General features: G+C 34.7%; 2 protein-coding genes across 2 annotated transcripts; both read left to right on the forward strand.

The window, feature by feature from the left end:
* Positions 1-4,320: 4,320 nt before the first annotated feature.
* Positions 4,321-5,899, forward strand: LOC106127169 (ELAV-like protein 1). Its single transcript, NM_001312040.1, is given in 4 exon segments — positions 4,321-5,030; positions 5,033-5,077; positions 5,080-5,094; positions 5,097-5,899. Coding segments are annotated over 4 exon segments (1,074 nt in total). The 5' UTR covers positions 4,321-4,639; the 3' UTR covers positions 5,720-5,899.
* A 5,793-nt stretch (positions 5,900-11,692) lies between these two features.
* Positions 11,693-17,681, forward strand: GCC88 (GRIP and coiled-coil domain containing 88 kDa). The gene is made up of 12 exons (XM_013326080.1): positions 11,693-12,013; positions 12,215-12,310; positions 12,776-12,885; positions 13,290-13,435; positions 13,846-13,928; positions 14,007-14,179; positions 14,502-14,712; positions 14,953-15,338; positions 15,796-15,996; positions 16,433-16,542; positions 16,667-16,744; positions 17,170-17,681. Exons 1-12 carry the CDS (start codon positions 11,929-11,931, stop codon positions 17,339-17,341), a joined length of 1,851 nt encoding a protein of 616 aa, XP_013181534.1. The 5' UTR covers positions 11,693-11,928; the 3' UTR covers positions 17,342-17,681.
* Positions 17,682-27,116: the final 9,435 nt, after the last annotated feature.

Here is a 27,116-nt window from a genome sequence, read left to right on the forward strand (position 1 = left end):
CGTTTGGCCTTGAAATAATTTAATAAAGCATTAAATAACGTGTATTTCCTTACCTTTAATGTCATACGGCATATTATAAATAGAGGTAAATTGGCTTAGCGTCACCAACCTTGTCACAAAATTGTCGTCATTATGAAGTTACATCACGACATTTGACATTGAAATGGTAATCACACAATAGTATAATAGTACACATTATAGAATTATAAACTTCTTAAGTCTCTCTTCTTTGAAGATAAGTAATCTGTGATTGCGACAGAGAAAAAGGTTAATTCACTAACAGTGCGTTTCTGAGAACAAAATCTGTGTATGAAACATTTCATCAGTCCTATCTCTATCCTATCCTATCCTATCCTATCTTTAACGAAACAGAGATAACAATATTATATTTTTAACAGGGAATTCGATCACAGAAAGTCACGATAAAGAAAATATTTATTAGATAATTGAACATGAAAGGATTGCTAGCTAATATGGGTCAGTTTCTACTCTCTTGATACGGTACAGCAAAATTTTTAACACGCACAGTCGTACCTGATAAGTGCTTTTTGATCTGGCCTCATAGTTCTGTACTTAAACTTAGGTAACTTAACATAGAACGATATCGTACATAACTTAACCCTAACAGACATGCACATGCTTGCTTAACGCTTTTAAGGTTTTAATTTAATTTTCAATAGACTTAAGCGACCCTTCAATGGCTACGATTACATATAATCTCTCTTGCCGGATATATAGTAATCTTAGATACACCTAATCTATCGAAGCTCTGGTCTAAACAAATGTTTCCCTTACTCAAACATATTTACTGTAACTAAGCAAAAGCTAAAGTGTAAATTTACAAAATGAGTACATTTCAGTCTTAATAGTAATTCATTCATTTATGTTATGCGTGATGACAAATATAATTTTGATATTTAAGTAGTATATAATTAGTAATATACTAAGTTCAAACACGAAAGCATTCACAAGGTCACTAAGTAAAAACTTTTAAGTCACACATTACTTACCAACTATGCCCTAAATAAAGCTATTTCTAATTATTTTACAGATTATCTCAAAGAACTCCTTTACTCATATATTTTCATATAATCACTGTGGTATTTTAAAGTTTACTCTCTTAATTACTTCCTTTGTCGGCGTTACACGTCGGCGTTACTTAACAACTTTGTTTGCTTATCGATTAATTTTCAGCTTTATGAAAGGTTGAATTTCACAAAATACCTTTGTACAAAGCTCATTATAGCTAATTTGAACGCGCCGACACGCAACCGTTTATGAGGGTTGCCACATTAAATTAATAATGCAAAGTTTGTTTTTTTACACTACTAAAATGAAAATGACTCATCGCACATGTCGCATGTGGCATTTTTTGCTGTATTTTCTTATATATAAAGTGCCGGTAACTATATACCTAAAATCCATACCTAGTATTGGGTAATATTGTTAATTAAAGACCCGAGGGCGAAACCCTAAGCTGTCACAATATCATAATTACCAGTAATTGATAATTATATTTTCATTGATCGACTCAGTCAGCCCACGCAGAACGATAATAATCAGCCACATGCGATACTTTCACGTAATGAAAGTATGAAAAGATAAGCCATTCCACACGTTGTCTGTAATTAAAACTTATAGTTTCCGCAGTTGGTATTTTGCGCGGAGATCGCGCTCGGTTTGCAGAATAGTGGAAAAAGGGTTTTACGAATGACAGAGCGCGACAAACGACAGGCAAAGTGTTGCCAAACGCAATGTGCCAACGTCACAAAAGCCGCGCATGCTTGTGTTGTAAGTGCGCGAGTGCAGGCGCACCGAGAACGCACCGGGACCGGCCCCACATTCACCGCGTGCTTTGCGTGTGCCACAAGTTACAAGAGACAAGATAGTTTCGACATTTATGTGAATAAAGTTATTTTAAGTTAATTTAAGAGAAGATCGAAGTGTCTTTTAACGGCTCTAAATTTTCCTTAACTTTACTGTATTTAATTCAAATATAATCCGACCGATTCCTGATGAATCATAGTTATTTGTTTCACATAACTTGCTAGTCAATTAAGTATGTAATAAATCGTAGTACATTTTGCTGTAAATACTGTACTTTATAGAAAAAAGTATCAACTTGATAAGATATATTAAATTTCAATAATAACTAATCCCGCTCACCGGCTATCACTTCGAAATTCACGCCATCAGATGAGTAACCGGCATTCTGTGCTGCGAAAGGCTCGACCCCGCGGAACATCCGTTCTGAAACAATCGGCAGCCGCAGATTATTTTGTCGCCATAGAGAATGGCAGCACCAACTGATTAACTATGAGTCACGTGATCTTAATGTTTCATCTCACTGGACCAACACTAAAAGGTGAATGGCACTGCCAATCTGTCACGCTTTCACACTTAAAGTACGTAACAAATAAAAGATTTAGATTATAGATTTATCAAGGTTTGTTTGATTGGTTTTACCAAGGGTTATTAGTACGACGACTTTATTAAAAATAAAATTAAAACTTATGTATTACGCAAAACGAAAACACGAAAAAGATTCAATCCATTGAATGAACTTTGGAGAGAGCTGCACAAACCACGCCGGTAAAAAATTGCTATTATTTTTGTGTAGGCGCAGCCTAATCTGTTTCTACACCCAGTCGGTTATAACAACGCTTGATATTTATTAAGCTACTCAGAAAATTAATTGCTCAATATTTATGATTAGATTTAGGTACTGGAATTATTATAAATGTTATTTTTCCGAGTGTCTTACAAGAGCATTAAGTAAGCTAAATCTTATGTAAATAATCAAACATTATATGAGTTTAATGGTCAAAACAATTCTATTGAGTTTATTTCTCATTGATTTTGCAACATCAGTAATCAAATGTTATTAGATTAAATTTCATTTCCACAGAACGATTTCTAACGGTAGCATAATTGGATAATTGTTTGACTCAACTATAATAACACAAGAATTACTAAATACTAATCATAAAGTGACTTGTTAGGAATATTACTGATCCTTAAGTAATTATAAATACCTTAAAAATTGTTATAAGGTTTGTCATGTGCATACACATCGGTATACACTTTAGTAAAGTAATGTTACTTATTTTTATCTACTCATCAATAACAACTCACTTCATTGTCACTTCTATAAAATTATAAAGAAACAGAAGGCCTAGCACGATTTTTTATGAATTTGTATTAGGTTTGTACAGCGTCCCCTATCGGGCGTAAAGTACAACGACAAATCTGATACAAATTATGACAAATTTTATTGGTAATGTTAGTTTACCAATTCAGGAGCCAATTTTTGTCACTAGACTATTTCTAATAATTACCCAAAACTAGTTGAGTAAATTAACGCACCCTGCGTGATAACGACTCCAGTTAGCGGCAATTATAATTCATAGTGTTTGATAAAAGTAATGAAAACAGTTATTCTAATTTTTCTTTTAGAGTTAATAAACCAAAACCAAATGCTTAACCAAGGTAGTCACAGCATAAGAAGACTTGAGGGGCAAGAAAAAGTGCATTCAATTAAAACGTTACATGAAGAATTAGAATTTCGCGAATATTTATATTCGAAAAGAATGAAAGAAAAGTTAAAATTATTATATTATTATACATTACATACAGAAAAAATTAGAACCTCTTCTTTTTTAAATCGATTAAAAATTATTTTGAAATATGGCAGCACTAAAACTCTTAGAAGAGTGTAAATGTTAGTATAACTAATTCACTAGTACAAATAACACTATTTTAAAGGTTTGATTGTTTCAAGTTGTTTATAAATATGTAATTGAATATTTTACAAATTTTATTCACTATAGGAAATTATATTTCTGGTAAAGCTATCTTCGTGAATGCTTCCACAGCAAATTTTATTATGTTGGCGAACAAGATGTTGGCACCACTGTATTGGTGTTACCCTATGGTTAAAAATAGCAAGTAATTTGGAAGAATTAATAAAAAAATTAATACAAAAAAATTCTTTCCCGTATTTCTCGCAACTCTTTTCTTAAGAAATTTAAGGATTCAGGACCTAAAAAAGTTACGATAAAATAATAATATGAAAAGTCAAAGAAATGTTGCAAGCCTTGAGATAAAAGGCAAAATACTATTAATTCTCAAAAGTTATTACGTTAATATCTATTACACCTTATACAGCACTTTTATACTTTAGGACTATTATAAAAGGTTATAAAACGCTTTGAAATTTCCCGGAGATTAAAATACTTGGGGGAAATATTTCAATTATATGGCAACATTTTAAAAAAGAAAGTGAAGTGAAAGAAATGAATTTACGAGAATAGGTCGCAAGTCGCATAGATTTTTGGTTGATTTCCTTTTCACTTTACTTTCGTATCCTCAGTGAGATCTAATAAACTCGCGTTAATTTGTGTTTCCGATTATACTTTGATTCAGCGAAATTAGGTACTGGATTTCCGAAAACAGGATAAGTACGAGAGTACACAGCATCTTATTGATTTTCTTTCCTTGCATATGCTTTCAACCAATACGAAGTGGAGCTAACGTTTCGGGCGAAACAGTCTTCTTATTAGAAAACGTTCTTAGTATTTCATTGTTTAAACCTTTCGGTTTTTAACCTTATTTGGTCTTAACGCTGTATTCAGTAAAAATGATGACCAATATCGACTCCATGAACGTGAATCAACCTACGCAAAATGGTAGTAAATTACAACCTTGCAACAATGAATCTAAGACGAACTTGATTGTTAATTATTTGCCACAAACTATGACTCAAGAAGAGATCCGGTCACTATTCTCTAGTGTTGGGGAAGTCGAGAGTTGTAAATTGATTAGAGACAAAGTAACCGTGTTCCCGGACCACATTCTCAATGGGCAGAGCCTAGGCTACGCGTTCGTCAACTATCACAAAGCAGAAGATGCCGAAAAAGCTGTTAACACCCTAAATGGTCTACGACTGCAGAATAAGGTAATAAAAGTATCTTACGCCCGCCCCAGTTCCGACGCAATCAAAGGTGCCAATCTCTACGTGTCCGGTTTACCCAAACATATGACACAGCAAGACCTGGAGAAGCTCTTCAGCCCTTATGGATCGATCATCAGCTCCCGAATTCTTCATGAGAACGTAAGTGTCGGCCATTTATTACAAGGAGGTGTAGAAGATCAGTCAATCCAGGGGCCATCACGAGGTGTGGCATTCATCCGATATGACCAGCGCTGTGAAGCAGAGGCAGCTATCCGTGAGCTGAATGGCACCATTCCACCGGGAGGCACTGGCCCTATGACTGTTAAATGCGCAAACAATCCCAGCAATCAGACCAAAGGACTAGCTCCATTAGCTGCCTACCTGACTCCCAATTCTACTCGTAGATTTGTTGGCCCAGCAGGGAAGGCTCTCCTAGCTATCAATAAAGGACTGCAGAGATTCTCCCCATTGGCTGATCCCATCATCCAAGGCAATGCTCTTGGAGGTTCAGGTTGGTGCATCTTTGTGTACAATATTGGAGCTGATACTGAAGAGAGCACTCTTTGGCAGCTCTTTGGCCCATTTGGTGCTGTTCAATGTGTTAAAATAATAAGAGATCCCACCACTAACAAGTGTAAGGGTTATGGTTTTGTTACCATGACTAACTATGATGAGGCAGTTGTCGCCATCCAGTCCCTGAATGGATACTCTCTGAATGGCCAGGTGCTGCAGGTCAGCTTCAAAACGAACAAGAGTAAATCCTAAACTCATCAAATTCTAGTCAATAAATTGTAGCTAATGCGAAAATGTTGATCATTTCTCTGTCATGATTCTTTGTCACAGTAAACTGACTATTGACTAGGAAATAATGTGACTTAAATCATGGCATGACACCGAATTGTAAACAGTGTTCATACAAGAAAAGTACAAACCATCTACCACAGGTTAAGTTTCATGATTCACTATAAAATATAAGCAAAAGGAAAGTCCCACTTATTTATTGATTCAGTTCAATGAACATTTTATCCATTTACATACTGGTATTGGATAAATTGTACATTTTAATCTTCAATAGTTAGCCAAACCTTTCCTTTACATAACTTAAATTACATTATAAATTGTCCAATTACAAATAAGAATACTCTACTGTATTTCATTGAAAAAGAGATAATTTGATCCTGTAACTAATAGGAAATATTATTTTCAAAAATGTACTGATTCACTTTAGCATAGATAGAAAGTTTTTTTTATTTTATTTTAAATTTGCTAAATCTTAGTTTAATGTATAATGACTAAATAACAGATGAGTCTATAATTTAGTAAAAAAGATAATTTATTATTTTAGTTTTTAAAATAGACCTAATTAATATTTCTTTATACCTTTACTGATTCTTAAATACAATACCTACTGTGGTTTAATTAATTCTGACATTTAGCTAAATACCAGAGTAATTTGTAACACAAATTTAATATTATAAATATTAAGAAATTTAGAAAAATTTTGGACTATGTCACTATGATTAGATCCCGAGCAATATACTGTTTTTGAGGATTGACAGTGCAATATTAAAAGATTTTACTCTAAGTAAAAATATATTAAAAAAAAGAGTTTATTATATGTATTTAAAGACAGTGCAATTATGTAATACAGTTGATTAATTTCAAAATGAAACCAGCAATATTATATTTTACAAGAATTATATAAACAATATTGAATGTATCTGAATACTACCAAAGATGACATAAAATATGACTGATTTAATCATTACATTAAATATTCATATGAAAAAAATATCATTAAATTACCAATCCAATAAGTTTCATCTATGTTTTACAATTCATGTGACTATAATCTCTTATAATAAATCCATGACTTTAAATATTAAGAGAATCTCTAATTTAAATGCACAAAATCATAATGTAAGATGGTTATTTTAATCTTTTAATGTATAAATTCATATTCAAGTTATGTTTTCTTCTAATTCCTGTATTGATTTTCATTGTAAAAAACCGCAAATCACAATTATGGAAGTTATCAATTCCTACTATTGGTTCACACTTTTCCAATATTAATGGGGCTTGAAAAATTTTAACTAACATCTACTCAAGTTCACAAATAAATTGTAAACTTCTTGTAGATGACTCTATGCAATATAAACAAAGTTTTCTTCCGTATTAAAAAATTTAATACTAATATTTTCTCTGTGTCTACCTAAGTAGGAATTGACTTTATGACTTGTTTCGACATAACCATGTAAGGAATCTGAATCGAAATTATAAAGTTGATGGACCACAATATGACTGCAGTTAGTTGATCAACATTTTAAAGGAAATTTTTGTATTGACTTGAATATGTAACAAGTTGGGGAAATTTGTATTAATGTGTATGTCAAGTAATAAAATTTGCATTAATGTTAGTCTCAAAGGTTTTCTTGTTAAGTGGCAAAGGGCAGAGTGCTTACTGCACTTGATTTGATGAGGAACTGCTCTAGATGCTGTAACTTAAGCATGATTTAAATTTGTCTTTTGTGAAATGATATTCGTCTCTTATTCATTTGATTGTGTAAACGCTATTTATTATTACATTTAAGTAATGTATGATTAATAATTTATTGTCATAATAGTGAATAGATTTATAGTAGATTTCATTTGATGTTATTATTAATATATATCGATTACTAGTGTAAGTTTGGGACTTAGTTTGGTGAATTGTTTAATCTGTAAAGCAACATCCATATTATTTATCTCGGTATTGATTACTTTCAATATCTTCATAGTTAAATTATTCATAGATAAATGCATATCACGTCCCCGATAGTGCACAGTTGGTGACAGCGCAGCAACAGTCTTGTTAAACGCATTTTGATTAAGTGATTTAATTTCTATACTGCTAAGGATAAATGATTCATTAAGGTTAATTATTTATTTAAAGTACTTAACTACACGGAACTAGTCAGTTTTACTTTTGCGCGACATAAATTTTTAAGTACCTACTTATAAGTATTTAAAAAAACTGTGTTCTTTATTTAAATGTAGATTAGAATTTGATTTAAAAAATTTGTTGGTGTGGTGTTTCGTTAACTTAAGCATAGTATACCATTGCATGCATACAGCAACAACGCAAATGGTGTGCTTAAAAAACTAGTCACAGGTAAAACATACCTCGAAGTAATATAGTCTGAGGAATTGTTGTGAATCTTTTGGGCGTGTCTGCGGCAAAGAAACTAATCTACATGGAGGGAATCTCAGTGTGTTATTTTCCTTTATTATGTCTTAAGTAGTACTAAATCCGCCTCCAGTTCACAGTTCCTTGTAGCCAATTTAGCGGTCTTAAGTTTTATTTGGATCCCTAATAAACCGCTCAAAGGATTTCCAGCACGTCTACGATAATCTGTGTTGTGTCGTCCGTCACTTGAAATTCACACTAACCAATGAAAGGAACATTTTGCCAGAGCAGTTGTTAATAAAGCTATCTATAAATGAAAAGAAATTCTCTAAGCATTGAATTGTCGACTACATAAGTATTTATCAGTTCACTGCTAACAAATATGCTTCTTACTGCATGAATTTTTGACGAAAACAGATTTTTGATCATAAAAATGTATCTTTTTTCTCAATTATAGGTAGCATTGACAACTTTACACCTGTCCCATTTAATTTTATTTTCTCTGCAATATTTCGTGGTATTTTATTTGTGTTTAGCATAGTTTCAGTTAATTTATAAATTAACAATTGTCAATTTTTTCTGTCTAGTTTTTATTTATTGTATAACAATTATTTAACAAATTTGATTTTGTTTTTTTTTTGGTTTATATTAATTTGTGGGCAGGTTCGGGTATTGTAAGGTTTGGCCTAGTGTGTAACTAGAGATGTAAGACAGAGTACAAATCGCCGATAACGTATTGAAAAAAAAATGTTTGGCTTACATTTAATTTTTTGAAATGTCAACGAATGTAATCTGATGTAGGAAATATTGATATAGACATTAAATATCGACATTAGCAATAATATTTAAATATTCTTTTATTTAAACCCCTTTGTACCAACAATATTGTCAACAGTGGAGAGGTCTCCAGACGATGTGTCATTTCGATGTCAATATGGAGTCGGGAGAGTCTCGTGTCCAATTTTTTGTTATCACTGTGAGACGAGACAGCTTGGCGACGGTGACGGAGCGCTTCGTTGCGTCGTAGTCGAGCGTTTTTCCTTTTCAGACAATCTAGACAATACCAAACATGATAGACATGAACAATTGCCTACATTTTAAATTAGAAATAATGTGTAGGTAAAAAAGTAACATCGCTAAAATTTTCTTGTTATTAGCTCGAATGACCATATAGTTCTCCCTTTGTCACTTAGAGGCCGTTAGTTTTATTTAGAGGCTTTAAGTTTACTTTAAAAATTATGATTTAATATTTTGACGATTGATTTGTTATAAAAATTGTAAATTTGATATGACCACGCTACCAGTTTGGCCGCAGAAGTGAACCGCTAAACTATAGTAACGGGCTAACGGGCAGGCCTTCGAATAGAAAGTTCATTATAACTCTCTCTTGATGGTTAAAACGCGCGTCCATCGACAAGATGTTTTCGCAAAACGGAATTATATTAAAAGCAAATTATTCTGATGTCGGAATTTCTTACGCAATACTTATTGAGAAACTGCGCGCAGGAAGTCTTAGTCTGAAAATATATTCTACTTTTAATTGCAAGCAAACATGCATAAAAAATATCCAGATTAAAAGACTGATTTGTATTTAGTTCTATAAAGCAACCAACAGATTGGTTTAAACTCATAAAACAAATAACTAGCTTCGCCCCAATTCGTTGTGTTGTGTATCGTTCGTGACTATGGGTGATTCAGCGGTAATGTATGTATAAAAAGGCAAGGGTTAATAATATAAATCTCTTTATTGTGTCAAAATTACCGTCGAATATTATGTGTTCGTAAAAACTTACAAATCGATTTTGATTCTGGGAGAGTTGTCCCAGTTCTCTGCCTACACCCTAATATTCACAAATTTATCTTCTCATACACAGACTTGTAAGGAGTATGTTATAAGAGAGAGAGAGTTGTAGGTAAATGGGATTGCTATCATAATTCAGAAATGTTTATACCGGTCTCAGGTCTAACTTTTAATAAAGGCTTAACAATTGCATTAACAACGTGCTATGTTCTTCAATTTGAAGACGTGCTTATTAAATTCTAGAATTTAGATTTCCCTTAAATTTTTATATCCAAATTCTGGTAAACGACAGATTATATTTAGACTTGAAATCTTTTCCGTAAAACTCGTCTCAAAACCCTCTTGAACTCTGACATTCAGAGCTATCTGAGTAGACTCAATTTACGGTTGAATGGGAAATGATTTCCTCGGAATAATCGGGCAGCTGTTAGTTGCTTTTCAATGGATTTTTCACTAGTTTCGCTCTTTTATATATCCTATCTTATCCTGCATTGTCGTATTAAAGCAATCACTACTAAAAATAAAGGTAGACAGAGACCTAGAAATGTTAATCTTAATGTCTTTGTCAACCTGAATGAATTAAATTATTTAAGGTTAATATAAAAATACTTCAGAAAAAATAAATCTGACGAATGAAATAGAAAAGACATTCGAAAACTCGATTGTGTAGGATATTTTGAACGGTCACATTTATTAAAGTAGCAGTTTAGTCGAGGGGTGCGGAAAGTCATGTTCACCCTAAATAAAGTTCAATGACCTCTTCCCGCGATGATCAAACTGGATATGGACCAGATACTAGGGGATACTATAAATGAAGGGCGAAAAATTGTTTGTCCCTGTTTTAAAGTTATTATTTCAAAAAAAAAAATAGGCGATCTGATCCGCACTACCTAAATAAGTGTATTTTTTATAAATGTATGAACGTAGTACTAAATTCTAATATTAGGATATAAAATAGCAATTTCGTGTACATATATTTAGAAAGCTTTATATTTTTGTGGTACAGATCTTTAGATTTCTAGAAGTTATAACAACCCCGTTCTAATTTTTTAAAAGTAAATAACAATAATTCTATCCATATTCCTTTACCTCCACAACAATATAAATAAAAAAACAAACTTCCAACACCATCGATTTATCCACCGCGCCGGCGTTTTGCATTACTCATTTTACGCAATGTATTGGTTTCTTGATTTTTTTTATAAATAAGATATATATTTACATAGAATCAATAAATTTTTACTGAAACTCTTCGCAGTGCCAATATTTGTATTATTTATAAATGAATACATATAATGAGACATTACAACAATCGATTTTGTTTCTTGACCAACTGCAACAAAATGTAGCAAGTGTTGCAGCGCAATATACGGCAATCCAACACGGCTGAGTATTTTTATGTCTCAAAAACATGATCTTTATCGTTTATGTAAACACCGATCAAAAGCGTTTAACACTATGAAGATTAACTGGCGGACATTGTGCTCGGCATCTTGGTCTTGGTGGCATCACGGCATCGCATTTGGTTGTGCTGCACACATCGCTCTGAGCGTGGAAATAATCGGGTTTAAAACAGAATGAAAGCACCAGTGCTTTGCGGCGCTTTATTACTATGTCAACAATGTGTTTTTTCCCAATAAAATAATAAATTTGTGTGTTTTTTCTAATCTCACTCGACTTTTTATGAGATTAAATAAGTTTCTATATGGCAACCTTTATGACGTTGACGTATTTTGTAAATCTGTCAATGTCACTTTAATTGTGATGTGAATTCAAGTTACGAAATGCATTTGCAAACAATTATATTTAGTACAACCAACAATTATATTTTAATTGCATAATGAGAAAGTAAACAAGTCATACTTAAACAGCAAAAGTTTCAATTATATAAACTGTTAATTGCTATGAGATCTATACACAAGTCTATCTGTTTCTAGTGTTCTAAAGCAATGTTATTGACATAACTCAACAACTCGTGTAACTTTAAATAATCATTCATTTAAAACTATGGAGTCATTATCAAAACAAGAGTTAATATCGACAATAACCAAACAAGCGGATCAAATTAAAAGATATGAAGCCAGGCTCAGAGGTAATATAAATAATTTTTTCCTAAACTGATTTTACCATATGTTTCGATTGTCCATATAAAACAGCGTTTCCATCACCACTAGGTCTCAACAAAGTAACAAACTTAAAAAATGTTTACTTTTTATCACCAAATAACCTAAACTTTTTTGATTGTTTAATTATTTTGTGTAATTAAGTCTTTGTACTATGTATTGTTTTTCAGATGTTGTTGCTGCATATAAAGGACTTGTTAAAGAAAAAGAGGCCTTAGAAATCAGCTTGAAAGCTTTGAGTAGAGGTGACAATGCTAGTGGACAAGGTATTGTTTGGTTTTCTATATGTATTGTGTTTGTTTACTTACAATTACCTTGAGGACAGTGATTGATAAATACAGGGAGTTGAGATACAGTTTACGTTCAATTCTAACACTATTTGTGCAGATGAAGATTAAAAAAAAAAACTAATTTTTTCACTATTTTAACTAAGCATAGATAATGCTTCAAATGGTCCAATGGGTTTTTTTAATTCTCTTGAGTCAATTGGCACAATAACAATGTGAAATATTATACTTGTGCTAGCTTCATGGATTTAAACCCATAGCCATGCAATAAGGTAGCAAATGTAAAATTAACAACATTGTCACAAATATTCATGCTAGGCCTACAGATATTACTGTGGCCTTTACATGAGCCAACATTTGCATATTTACCTTGTGCATGTAATAATGTTAGTTCAAATACATTTGTAAAGCATGAAATATAATCTTTTGTATTGTTTTCCTAAGATTCAGAAGATTCTGTGGCAACACTTATGCAGTCACTTGCCACATTGACTGCTGAGAAATCACGCATGGAGGAGGCTTTTCAAGCTGATAAGAAAGTTACAAGGGAAAAGGTAGACTATATTTATTATAACATGGTAGATTTACAGCTAATAGAAACAATAGATACAAGTCGCGGTGGACAGGACTCTGTCAGTGCGAAACAAAAAAAAAGTTTATTCTATGCATTCTTCCAGAGGATGTTCTACATGTATGCTAAATTTAAGCAAGACCCATTTAACTGTTCTGGAGATACCTTCTAACAAACATCCATTCAACCAAACTTGCCTTTATAATATTAGTTTAAATAAGTCATAATATGATAAACTTACATTTCCCATAAAACAAAAATATAGTTTTAATAAAATACTCTTTGATTTTAGAAGTACCAAGTAAATAATTTATAGTAAATAGTTTCCATCAAATGAATATTACAACTAAGTATAGAAGCTTAATCTAATATTATTAATAATTTCAGTATGAAAACATGTTAGCATCAATGAGAGAAGAAACAAAAACACTAGTGCAACAGCATCTTGTTGAAGTTAGCAATTTGAAAGCAAAAATAGCTTATGAAATTCAAGAGCGGGAGAATGAGAGAGCAGATCACGCTGCTATGATGAAGTGAGTACAAAGTATGTCTAACAGTGGCATACACCAGCAATAATCTTTTGCATGAATGTGGAGCTCGCCTGCTGCAGTACCACAACCACACAGGAGATATGTGTGAAGAAGAATTACAATCTAATGAGTGTGTTCCGGAGGGCTATTTTTAGTCATGTTACCCTCCCCACACAGTTTCTTATAAGAAATATAAAGAAGAAGTGGATTTTACGGAGGAATGGGCACAGAAAGGGGAAATATTACCATTCTGTGCATCCCCTTTTCCATCAATTAAAAGCAGTGGTTGCTTTGTTATTTCTGCCAATTTGAGTGGCAGCTTGTTTGTTTGCCAATTTATAAAAAAATATGCATTCAGTGTAAGAGTTTATAATTTAAAAAAGTTTTGATATGATTCTTATTATTTATTACAGAGAATTGCATGCAAAGTTGACATCAGAAAGGAAAACTAAAGAGAAATTGGAGGATAAAGTTGTTAACACAACAGAAGCACAAGGTAAGTAAATATATTGCAAATTATAAACAAAAAAAACCTAACCATTATTAAACTAAAAGGTTTCGTTGACATTTGCAGCATCCCAAGCGGAGTTGGAGAAGAGAGTGCGGGACTTGAGCAGCAGTTTGGAGGCATCCCAGCGGAGGCTGCAGCGCGCGGAGGCTCGCACAGTGGAGACGCCCGCGCTGCTGGTGCGGCTGCAGCAGAAGCTGGCCCTGCTTGAACAGTCACACTCCGTCGCTATCAGAGAGGTCTCATCTTTACTTAGACACATTTTCTGCTAATAACAATCTAATTGGTAGCCTATGTGTTGTTCCACACTATGTTCTACATCTATGACAAATTGCATCGGGATCCATTGTGACATTTTGGAAATACCTTCTAACACACGTCCATCCATCTTAACATTTCCATCATATTCATAGAGTAACTGCGAGAGTTCAGATGGATGAATGGATCTTAGAAGTACATATAGACAACTTATTAAGTTTTTTTAATTCCGTGCGGACGGAGTCGCAGACGACGGCTAGTTTTTATTATTAGTAAGATTAAAAATGAACATTTTGACTGTAGGAACAAATAAAAGCAAAACGCGCAGAAGAATCTGCAAGAAAGATTTGCGCTCGTCAAGAAGAGAGAGTGGCGTTGCTAGAGGGCAAGCTAGCGGAACTGTCACAGACCATTGGAGAGTACGACTTGAGACGGAGACGAGATCAGCAGACCATACAGCAGCTCAAAGAATCACTCAATGGCAGTCTTCTGGACAAGATGGCTACAAGACGTGGTTAGTATAATCAATATGTTTATTGCTTTTTAACCCACAAAAATGATATTTTCCTATTTGGCGTCCCTTCTCTTATAACATCCACTTCTCTTTTCCATTCTTTACATATAAGAAAGAGGGAAAAAAGGGGAAAAAGGATAGACTAAAATTAGGCCTCCGGCAGAAAACAGGACAAATCCAATATAAAATCTTCCTAATATTAAGGCGAAGGCTAATATTTGATGGTATAAAATATTTCAGATGAGATTCAACAGAAAAGCGAGACAGATAATGAAAAATTAGCAGACAGTGAATACTTACAGACGTTAATTGATAAAATACATATACTAAAGAAGGAATTAATTGCTGAAAACATAAAACTAGGCAACCCGGTTGATATCTCCACTGTGTTCAAAGTGGACGGTTACGACAATGTACATGACAAATGTAAGGAAGAATTGGAAACATTGAAAGTAGAGTTTGATAAGTACAAGACACAGAATATGAAGAGAAGTGATGACGGTGCGAGTGAGACGGACGATCTGAAGACAGAGATAGTTGTGTTGAAGGAGAAACTGGAGACTTACAAGTTGATGTGGGAAGAGGAGAAGCAAGACAAACAGGATACGCTCAAGTTGTATGAAGAGGTAGTTATTTACGTTTTTAATTAACATGTAATTGTGTAAATATTACTTTTTCCTTTTCTAATTTCTTATTTTAATTATATGTTGTATGATATCACATTATAATCTCATTAAAAAACAATAGTACACGTAAAACCTTACGCCAAAATTCATGAATTTTACTAATATTATAAATGGCAAAGTTTAGATGGATGGTTATTAGGTAGAAAGTATCTCCAAAACAGTTGAATGAATCTTGATAAAATTTGGTACAGATGTGAGATAATATATATAGGCTACTCATTAAGTTTTTTAATGTCACGTAGACGAAGTCGCGCACGACAACTAGTTTATAAATAATGGTGAATGCTATTTTTTACAATTTGAATATTTTGTCTCATATTTTCCACTGAACTTAGTTAATGAACGTTGAATGTTGTCCAAAATAAGTAGAGCACTTTATATATATTTATATTTATAGAAGTTAAAAAGCGAGAGAGAGTACCAGAAGGAGGTGACATCGGAGCTGAGGAGCAGGGTGCAGCGGCTGGAGCATCAGACGCAGACGCAGCGGGAGAGGTACGCCACGCTGCTGGAGGAGACGGACACGTACATGCGCGCGCGCACTCAACGCAAACTCAGCACTGAGGAACTTCTCAAAGACGGACATGGAATGCTTAATGTAACTCTTTTGCACTCTTTATTGTCTACCTCTCGGTATATCTGTCACTGTCACTGTCACTGTCACTGTCACTGTCACTGTCCTTCAAAGTTGGCAGTTTTAAAAATACTAATTTTTGTTTGTAAGATTTTATGGCATTGCCAATTTTATTAAATTAGCACACCTATAAATTGTGTCATTTTTGATAGTTTCATAGTTAAAAATGTAAAATAAGTAGAGTTGACGTAACATTCTGACAACGTTACATTGATATGATTACAATTATCATAATATGTTATCGAAATAAAAGAACAATGGTGCAGTTCTTCACAACTTCAAAAAAACAAATAATGTTTAATGCCCGTTTTCACAAGGTTACGTTGTTTGACCTTGAAGTATCAAAAGTGGTTCGTGTATAATGTATGTATGTATGTATGTGTGTATGTATTGTGTGCAGGAGGGCAGCGCGCCGCCGCACATGCTGCACTACGCGCACGAGCTGGCCCGCAAGGACCTCGACATCACGCAGCTGCGCAAAGACAAGCATCATCTCGAGGGACAATACAGGTCACATACCACCTCACATCACCTCATCTCACCTCACCTCACCTCGCCTCCTGAGCACTCCTGACATTGTCAACATCTGTGAAAATAAGAAATGTGTTCTTAAACTATGAATTTAAATTTGCAGAGACTGTCAGCGTGAAGCGACTATAGAGAAGGAACGTTTTAAAGAAGTTATAAGAACATTAAAGGAAGAGATTGACAGGTGAGGTACAGTTAAGTTACATTTCATTGTGTTACTTTCATCGTAAATATCATCTGACATAGTAAATATACTTACTGATGTTATCTCTGTTCTTCAAAGGGAATGGAAAGGGACGGCGACATTATAGTGACACAATTGCTATGATATTGAAGACTCAACTTTTGGCCCCCTTTTTATAAAAGAAAGGGGCAAAAGAGCAACGAATCGCCTAAAATTATTTGATCCCCAACGCCAGAGGAATCGCAGATGCCTTAAGTTTGTCTAGACCGTTATGAGAAAAGTCGCTGCGATTTTCAAGATGTCGATTTAGTTGTTATATTGGTACAGACCGAAAAGACGATTTATGTTATTTTGTGTGCGAAGGGCCTTACGCTGTTGATACATCTAATATTGTGTTTAGTGAAAATAATATTTTTGTACTTCAGATTACGTCGCATCCAGTCACGAGAGGGCGCCAACTTGGAATATCTGAAGAACGTAGTGATGGCGTACCTGTTGTCTCACGACGCGGCGGGACGCAGACATATGGTGAACGCGATCGCCGCAGTGCTGCATCTCACGCCCGCGGAGACCGCCGCCGTGCTCGCCACGCTGTGACGCGCAGGCACGCAGGCACGCGGACACGCAGACACACGGACACACAGACACACAAAAAATTGAAACGGTCTATACAGACTGACAGAAGTCACTTGAAGCTAGCAGAGAGAGGCTAAAAGCTAGAATCTTGAATCTAGCTTCAAGTGGCTAGATTCTGTGATGAATTTGCTGATGAAATGATAATCAATTTGTATCTATAAATGTTTTTTGGAGACAGATTATTCCTAATATAATTACTAACAGTTATCTTTATGTTTTTAAAAGTGTTTGATTTTTAAAGTTATTTTCGTTTGAATTGTATAAAAATGTTTAAGTTCCATAATTTTGTGATTAGGTTATGTGTAAATACATTCCTTTTGTTAATAAATATTTTATTATTAATGAAATAGTTTTATTTCTTTTTGAATATAAATGTGAGAATCACAGCTGTGAGTGAATCAGAGAATGACAATATTAGTCGACTTTTATAAAATTAAGGTGGCAAACAAGCGAGCGGCCACCTGAATTCGACGAAATAGCGAAGCGCCCGCTGCCTATAGGCAACCATCAATTGCAGAATCATTGCCTACCTTTAATCGACAAAGGAGGGGACGCACATGCATCCTCCTCCTGCACCTCCTCAGTAACATCCACATCCCTTTCCCGTCCTTTCCTAATAAAAATAGGGTGGAAAGGAAAAAGAGACTAAAATAAGGCCTACGACACGCACACTTATCAGACGAAATGCGCAAGTGCTTCGCACTTGAGGTGTGTCTTCTGTGCGATCGTGGTGCACCAGGCGAGCTGATCAATCCATGCCGATGTTATTGCGTGCATCTAACTGTTAAAATTAAGATTTTGAACCAACGACCCAATGTGTGTTCAATCCGAGAGTTCAATGACTTCTTATTACAATACAATAAGAATTAAATCAACACGTAATATAATGCATTACACCTTAATAAAATACAAGAGAAACGTATCAAAGCATTTATCGTGTCGTATGAGAGCAGGTGTGAGACATAAATATTTTACGATCAATAAATGCCGTCCAATCACTCAAACGTATCCGATACGAACACAAAGTATGTATTACAATTTAATGTTGATAAATAAAACTGAACAGTAAATGTGGTATAATTATTCTAAGTATGATGGAAAAGATAAATTAACACGAGGTAAGAAACACGAAATGGAAAGGACTTCAAAACTCCGATTATTATACATATATGTGCTTAGAATGAGGGACTGCGACTGGCAAGATGTGTGTAAAACAGTTTTGAAACGATTTAAAAGTTCAGGTATCATAGACTTGAACCGTTGAGCTGCGGCTCTACAACTCAATTGGCAACTTACGGCTTACCACATTGTACTATAACTATGTGAGCCGACGAGCAGCGAGTTGCCTGGTGACTAGCAGTTCGAAACGTAACTCTATGCAGCTAAAAATTGAGCTGATCCGTGAGCCGGTTTACTGATCTGTTTTGCAAGTGTGAGCCGTGAGCCAATCTACAGGTCATCAATTTTAGTTGTGAGAGCATGTCAGTTATTTATCTTACCTTGTATGTAACGTCAAGTGAAGATGTCGCGGCGCGGGACCGCTCGGGACCGCTCGGGATCCGGTCGCATCAATCATTTCTGTCTTTGAACATGACATTTGTAGTGACACCATAATAAAAGGAAATGTGCAACTAATTTTATAGTAGAATGTACATTTCATTAGACTTGGTATTGAAAGGTAACCATCATTGAATAATAACTAATTCATAATTATTGTAATAAAATTAGCTAATTTTAAGTGACTTCCTTAGAGTTTGAATATAAAGCTAATTGTTTGTTCGTGTGTTTCTTATCAGTATATTTAAAGGACACCCCCAGCTATAAGTTCACGTTACGTATTGTCATGTAAAAGGTCATTAAACTCACTTCTTTTAAGTTAATTCAATTAATTTAAATGCAGTTGTCGTGTAAACAATCGTGTTTCCAGCTGTCAGTGGGCGGTAAAAAGTGTCGTTGCGTGCTCGCCGCGTGTTCATCACGAGGTGAGCGCGGGGGCGGCTCGGCATTTGTCGCACTTTTTGTCTGCCTCGTGCGGGTGTGTGGAGGCAAGAACTCCCCGTAGGTGTAAATCGAGGTGTTACCAAGACGATATGTTACTTTATAGCTTAGTCGCAGTTTAATGTGAGGTTATATATAGACTAAGCTAGATATTTATTTTATCTGCTTTTTACCAAACAAAATATGTTGCAAACTAAAGAATTTTGGGTTAGTATTCAGGAAGGGGCACAGAAGCATATAATTTGACATGCAACATGTCAAGACTATTGACTTTTTCTATTATAATAATGCAAATAAATCTATTTAATTTAAAAATGATGTTGAAAAGTATGGTTACACTACATAACACCGCTCCCAGGCGTGATCGTATTGATTGTCGCGACTCTTTTGTCTCTGGTCGCTAATGGAGAGCGGACTGATTAACTTGGGCGGTCGGCGGCGGCAGTTGGCGGTAATTACCTCATTGTTGCTGCAACTGCTTGACGCCGAACAAATGAATCTGTCATTCTGCTGTACCTCTTTATTATAACAAAGTTGTTTGCTAACTTACATTCTAACAAGGCATTTTAATGAAGAACTTAAGATTTATTCCCTTCTTTAAATATGTTTCATTTAACACGTTCACTGCCACCTGCGTATTCTATTAGTTTATATCAATAGAAATTGTAGTGGCTTTAAATGTGTTAAGATTACCAAGGATTATGCCATTACTCTTAAATCTATACACATTCAAGTAGTTAATACTAAGATAAATAGAGCTACATTTTGTATGGATGACTTAATTACGAAGTACATTCGTAGTTCTGCCAAATTTAGCAATTGCTCTTACAAACAATGAAGCTTAGCCAAAATCAACATTGTTACAATACAATGTTAAATTCGCCTAATCCAGACTTGAAATTATATAAACTGTTTGAAAATGTTAATTAAACAATTTACATAAATAACTTAAGCGAATTATAGTATTTGATATATTAAACTTTAAAACGTATTGAGATTGGGTTAATCGAAAGTCATATAAAGTCGAGAGCAATAACTTTGTCTTTAATCGTTCGAGCTTGGCACTGGTCAGGTTGCAATTAACTCTTTGTTACTGAATCTATGTGTCCCGGAGTCTCGGAGTCCCGGTGTCTTGGCACGGGAACACTCTATTAAAGTCGCTTTTTGCTGATATCCAGCCAGTTACTCGATCGTGCATAAATTTATGCTTTTAACAACTTTGTTCCCAGACTCCAGTAAATAATTGAAACTAATGATTGTTTTTACTAACTGAATCTAAATGGATTGCTTAAATAATTTTAATGATTATAGAAAAATGTGGTGCGATTAGTTGCTATAGACGTTTGTGTTTAAAATAGAAAAAGTTTGTTAAATGTTGTATGCATTTAGTAAATTTTATAGTTATACTCAAAATAAAATTGTTATTTCCAAAATCAAATGTTTTATTAAATGACCAAATTCACACTTTTAATTGATCATTAATATATACAGTCGAACTTAGATCAACGAGAGCTCAAGGGACCGCGATGCATTTCTGGCTTATAGAGGTTTCTCTTTCATCCAGTTTCGATATATATCTGCTTTGCGTCAAAAATCTAAGTCTTATTAAAATCTATTGATTGATGACATGGTAAGCTGCAACCGCGGTAAAGGGCCGTTTGTAATAATAGCTATTCATTTTTCACAGCATCCCCGATGACAGTACATCCATTCCGCTTTGTAAGGAAGTGTTCTGGCACGCGAGGCGAATTTAAAATCAACGTATAATGCCCTACAAGGTAGACAAGACAGGCCAACCTATTGTCTTGATGCGCTTAGGGATACTTGAATAATTTAGCTTGTGTTGTTTTACTTTAAAGATTTTTATGAGTGTCACACTCGTTAAATGGGTACTTAATGAACCTTTAAGTGTAGTTTTCTCATACTAAATCTATGCTACTGAATTTGTTTTGTAACCATTGAGTTATAACAAGTAGTAGTAAGAGAAATAAATTGTACAGTATACAGGTCCTATGTAGTTCTTGATATATGCTGTACCGAAAAATCCTCTTCCCCTCTTTCTTAAAATAAGGCTGAGGACATTTGTTCACTTAATTGGCGTAGTCGTTTGTTAGGTGCCTTGTACCATTAAAATAAAGCGACTTGTTTTTTCTCGATCTATCTTGCGAACAATCTATAATTCTACATCAATCTATCATATTATCAGAAATAAGGACGCGTGTTTTGTGCTCAGATGCTTATGCTTGTTTCTCACAAGAAAACAGCGAGACAGTGCAGTAGAAGAGTGCAGTACTGCTATTATTTTGGCAGTAAGTGTGCGTTCGAACAATATCAGTACTGCATTGTCCGCTGCTCTGCTTCACAGTTATATTCTCGTGTGTACTTAGCATTACAGACTGTAGTAGTTTCAGTTATGTATCTAAATCATGTGACCGGCTTCAACACAATGTGTCAATTGTGTTGAAATGGGTCACGTGGACAACGGTATTGCCGTCATTATTATCAACACTAGTTTGTTACATATCTCCTTGTACGCTTCAATATTATATGAAAGCGAATGTTTAGATAGATGGATAAATGGATGTTCGTTAGAAGGTTACGAAACGGCTCAACTCATCTCGTTAATTTTGGCAATGTAGAGCATATTCTGGAAGAGTACATAGGCTGCCAATACAAAGGTTTTTTAAATTCCGCGCTTACGGATTCGTCGATATTGTATATTTATTTTGAGGACGTATTATACTAAAAATTAAGATTAACATTATAATGCACTTATGTTATTTAAACTTTGCTTTTAATCCGCGTCATCCAGTCGCTACCGTTGTGGAATGTTTCCAAGTCTCACAATGCATATCTTAATTAAACGCATTTCGTTAACTTATTTAATTTAATCGTGCACAATTCAAAGTGTAACAAAACGCGCAACTACTAAAGGAGAATTTCCACTGAGTGCAACTGCGCCCGAACTCATTTTAAGTATGACACAAGTTTAATTTTAATTAGAGAGCAAAACGTGTCGGCAACGTCGGAGACCGTGTGTCTTTTGTTTAAGAATACCAGTGAGTTTCCACTGTCGTAGCACCTGGGTTACAACAGTATAGCTATTACCCTCATTCGCTATGAAAAAAACAGAGCTCACAATAGTGTAAGTAAATATATGTGTTACAAAATGTTTCTCAACATACACGAACTTTTTATTTACGAAAATATTATAACAGTACTATAGTACAAGTGCAACTAATCAAATTTTATTATTCTTACGGCCATAGACTTGTGAAAATATTATATAAACCTTTTGTAAGTTGCGAATGTACTGGAAAGAATCGTTTAGTCATTTTTTTATCTTGTTTTGGTGGGCGACAGTGGCTAGGTCGGGTTGCTTGCAGCGCGTTGGGCAGGCGGGTTGCTTGCGGCGTTGAATACTACGTAATTAAATCTACGCTTGCCAAGAAACTGTCGCCGGTCAACGTGTGCCTCGCGTCCGGTTCTATTCGTGTACCTTTTAAATTTCAACAATTTCTTTATTTCAAATGTTTGCATGTGATTTACTCTTGTGATGTGTTTGCAATTTTGGAATTGTAAAGTTTTGCGCATGTTTTATTATTAGTATGTAGCGGTCTTTTAGTGTGAGCCACAACATACTTGGTCACAAATTTGGAAATTATTATCAGACTAGCTGACGCCGCGCCGTCTGTTAAAATTGAAATAAAAACCTAGTGCCTATTTGTTCTTACAGACTATGTTGTACATCTATGCCAAATCTCAGCAAGATCCGTTGACCTTCCGGAGACCTTCAAACAAACATCCATTCATCCAAACTCGGAAAAATACATTCACTGTTTGAGTGAGTCAAAGGCCGATATTTTGTCTTCAACGTCGTATAACAGTTGGTATAGTATAAATCAGAACAAATCAGTAGTGCGCTGTATGCAGAGCATAATAAACAGATCCGCGTTAAACCAGATCGCCGCAACGATCGAATGGTGACTGAGTGCGATCCAATCTCACTCGCGACCGCCAATTTATCGTCGCACGGGGACTTCCCGGTTGGACGTCGAATTACACTACAAGGTGTAATGAACATTTAATACTCTAAAATGCTATCGTGTTCACTAGAGTCAAAAATATTAAATGTTTATTTAAATTTTATAAACATATTAAACAATATGTTGCATCGATTAAATACTTAGAGACGTTAATTTACTTCTGTCTTATTACTTATTATTCTTAAGAAGAAGTGAACCTAGCGGTCGCCCGCGTCTCTTGTGTGTTCTTCCAGCGTATGTTTTTCATCTATGCTAAATTTCTGCGCGATCCATACAGCCATGATCAAGATACATTCAAACATCCATCCAAACATTTGCATTTATAGTATTAGTAAGTTTAAAAGCTCTTTCCATATACAGGAAAGAATACGACTTTGTTTTACGCATTTTATGTTGTTTTATTTTAACAATATTTATCAGATTACGGATACTTATCAAATTAATTAGAAAAAACAAATATCGTGTATAAGTATAGATTATAAAAGCATTATGAAAATATGCATAATATTATGTATCTCTGTGTTTCCAGCAAATGCAACGCTGCATCTTCCGCATCCATTAGCTGTTAGATTTATATTGCCGTCGGAAGTTGAACAATGCAGCCGCTTTCTCGCTGGATCGGTTCGCGCTCCGTCACTGTCGGCGCGGGATACAAGTGAATTAATTTTAACTAAACTTTAATGTTGCCTAGCGCTCGATAACATAGTTTGTTATACTGTAACGTATATGCTAAGTTAACAAGTATGTTATTTACTAGTATATTAGAACAATATTTAGAGTTATAATAATTATAATAGTAAGTAAAATGATTTTTTTTTAATATCTTCTTTTATTAATTTAATGTTAGATTTTATACTCAGTTGTATATTTTTTAAAAATGGAATACGTAAAATGGTTTCGGCACCTAATGGAAGATGCCACTCTATAAATGGATTGGCTATAAGACGTAGTATTTTGTGCCTATTTGATTTTCGCCATTTGGCGCTGATGGTAGCCGTATGTAGCGGTGGTGTGAATTGGAACTAAAAATTTGGATATGTTTAACTGTTACGTAACACCAACAGGCGTGTTTAAATAGGTACGGAGCAAAAGCTGTCATTTCCAAGACATCGCCTATCCATTTATAGAAATACGTGGGGGCAAAAAAACTAAAAATAAATCTCCATAACAAAAATAGTTTTTTTTTATCTCGTAAGCGATATTAAGATGTAGTTGATGTCATTTATTAATTAATTCCAGTGATAATTTTCGATTAGCGAGGAGCGATGAGGAAAAATCAGTTGTGATTGATGACCGAGGGAGGCTGCGCTGTAACGGTGTAAGCACAGACTATAAATGATTAATGGCTCCCCTTAGCGGCTGCTTACACGTGGGCCCGCATTATAACACTTTTTGTACTGTCAATCTTGATGCACTAACATAGAATTTGATGTAGCGTTATGTGCAAGTGGATTGAAACGAAATTATTTGTTACATATACAACTACAACATAACTCACGACCGTAACCTAGAATGGTAGGTAGAGACTTTCAATTGGCGCAATCCTGACACTCTCTCTTCTACGTTATATCTACGCATAATTGCACGTCGGTTTCGGTTGCTTGTTTTCATAAAATTGTGTACGATTTATCTATTATATATTAAGTAATTAGACAAATGATTGCGATAAGTCAACCAGGTCATACGTGCCAAGTAATATTGCCACCATCATAACTTGGCATCAGGACAAATATGGAATGATAAACGAACTTAATTTTACGACTACTTTTCTTGGTAAAATTTATTTGTTTTAGGATTGCACTTCCCAGAATTATTAGAGGAATTTTATTTAAATTTTATATAAGTTTGATCAGTGAATTGATTAGCATGGATTCCAATTTAGTTTGAACAAGACCTTAACTTGACTAAGTTTTGTCTTGTCAATAGACGAGAAATTTTGTCTTAGGAGTTCACGTGAAGATTTTGGAGACATAGTACCTTTACAAAATGGGTAAAGTAAGGAAATGAAGAGGAGAAAACTCCTAATACTTTCAGGCCCCGTATTTTATAACTAAAGCATGTGGAATCTCCCTCGTGTTACCAAACCAGAGGAAATAAATTATAAAATTTTCGTAACAAAAAATAACGTCTATATAAAAGGAGTTTAGTCCTCGTGTGTAATTTAGTTAACATATGCAAACACTGTCACATCCAACATAACCAATTATAATTTCAAAAACATTTTTAATTACTGGGCGATTCTAATTCAGGACGCGGCGTGGCGCTGCTATCTCTTAAAATCCCATAAAAATGCAAAAGCGGGTGCTCGTTGTGATAAATATTGTTAATTAGGATATTTAATTAAAGATGTTGACGAGATTGTGTTACTATGCCGACGGAGGTAAAGTTTCTTGAGTTCTTCACTGCTGTCGCCAACTATATGGATGTCTTGCTGCTTGCTTATGTTTGCATAAAGCAATACTCTTTTATAAACAACGTGAGGGCTTCTAGTGGATAGGTCCTACTATCTTATATATCTTTTTGATAATGGTATTGGTATAGGAAAGCAAAGAAAATAATACAACGCTGTGCACTACAATAGAAGGCTAAAATAATATGCTTAAGATATTTTCTCTTATGACGAAGGAAACCAATCCACACCAACATTGGACAGGGTCGTAACCAAAAAATTACCACGCGGCAGAGTTTACAATTATTTTACTACTTTATAGACGAGGCGACCAAAGGAAGGGTAGTGATATGACACAAAAGATCTGGCGGGTCAGTAGTACGAATACAATTTGAAACTGTTAACATAGCAGAGTAGATATGTAGTGGGATACCTGGCGGCCATCTTGCATTAGTCTCGAAGCGCAGATAGATTGTCGGTTTGGCGGCAAATTGGATCGCAGTCCGTCACCGTCCGGCCGCGGCCCGCCGCCGACCCTCCGCCACCCGCTCCGACCCGTCGACCCGCCGCCGGCAGGCCGATGCAGTCCGGATTGATTGCGGTCTTGCTCTCATGTGCTCCACTCAAGTCGCTTTGAATTAATTGCTAACTATTAACTATGGCTTTATTATATACAATCATATGAAGACGTCGTACTTCTCTAGTCTTGTAAAGGTTTAAAAACTTGAAAAACTTAGACCATATACATAAAGTTATCAACTTAAAGGTTCAAGTTAACAACATTGGATATTCTATCGGCTAAAAATATAGAGATAGTGGCATCGAAAGAAATTATGTATTGTATTTTAAAAGAGATAAGTTTTGCGTTCATTTTATACCGAGTTTGAAAATTAAGGAGTTATAACGTGTTAGTTTATTCCTAGGATAATAGTTTTTTTTTTTTAAAAACAATCGAAATGTTGTTGGAAAAACAAATAACAGCATCGTTTACTGCGAACACTGAGCCGGGCCTTGTCTAACTTAAAGCTAACGCAGTATTTATGGGGGGGGGGGTTCGAGTTTCGCAATATGTTTTGTAATAATTCTTAATAAAATTCAACAGTTTCGTCGGTCATAATTCACGTTCATCTCACCTCGAGCGGTCACGGAATTGTTGTAAATCTTTATATCGTCTTGTAGCCGTTTTGGCGGGATACCAATTTTTTATAGCCTTTCTTCTATTTCTTAAGAATACAAGATATTGTAAAATGTTGATATTACGTCTTGATATAATCTTACTTTTTTTGACTAAAACACTTTGTGA

The sequence above is a fragment of the Papilio xuthus genome, unplaced genomic scaffold (assembly GCF_000836235.2).
Source record: "Papilio xuthus unplaced genomic scaffold, Pxut_1.1 DF828952.1, whole genome shotgun sequence".
Taxonomy (NCBI): domain Eukaryota; kingdom Metazoa; phylum Arthropoda; class Insecta; order Lepidoptera; family Papilionidae; genus Papilio; species Papilio xuthus.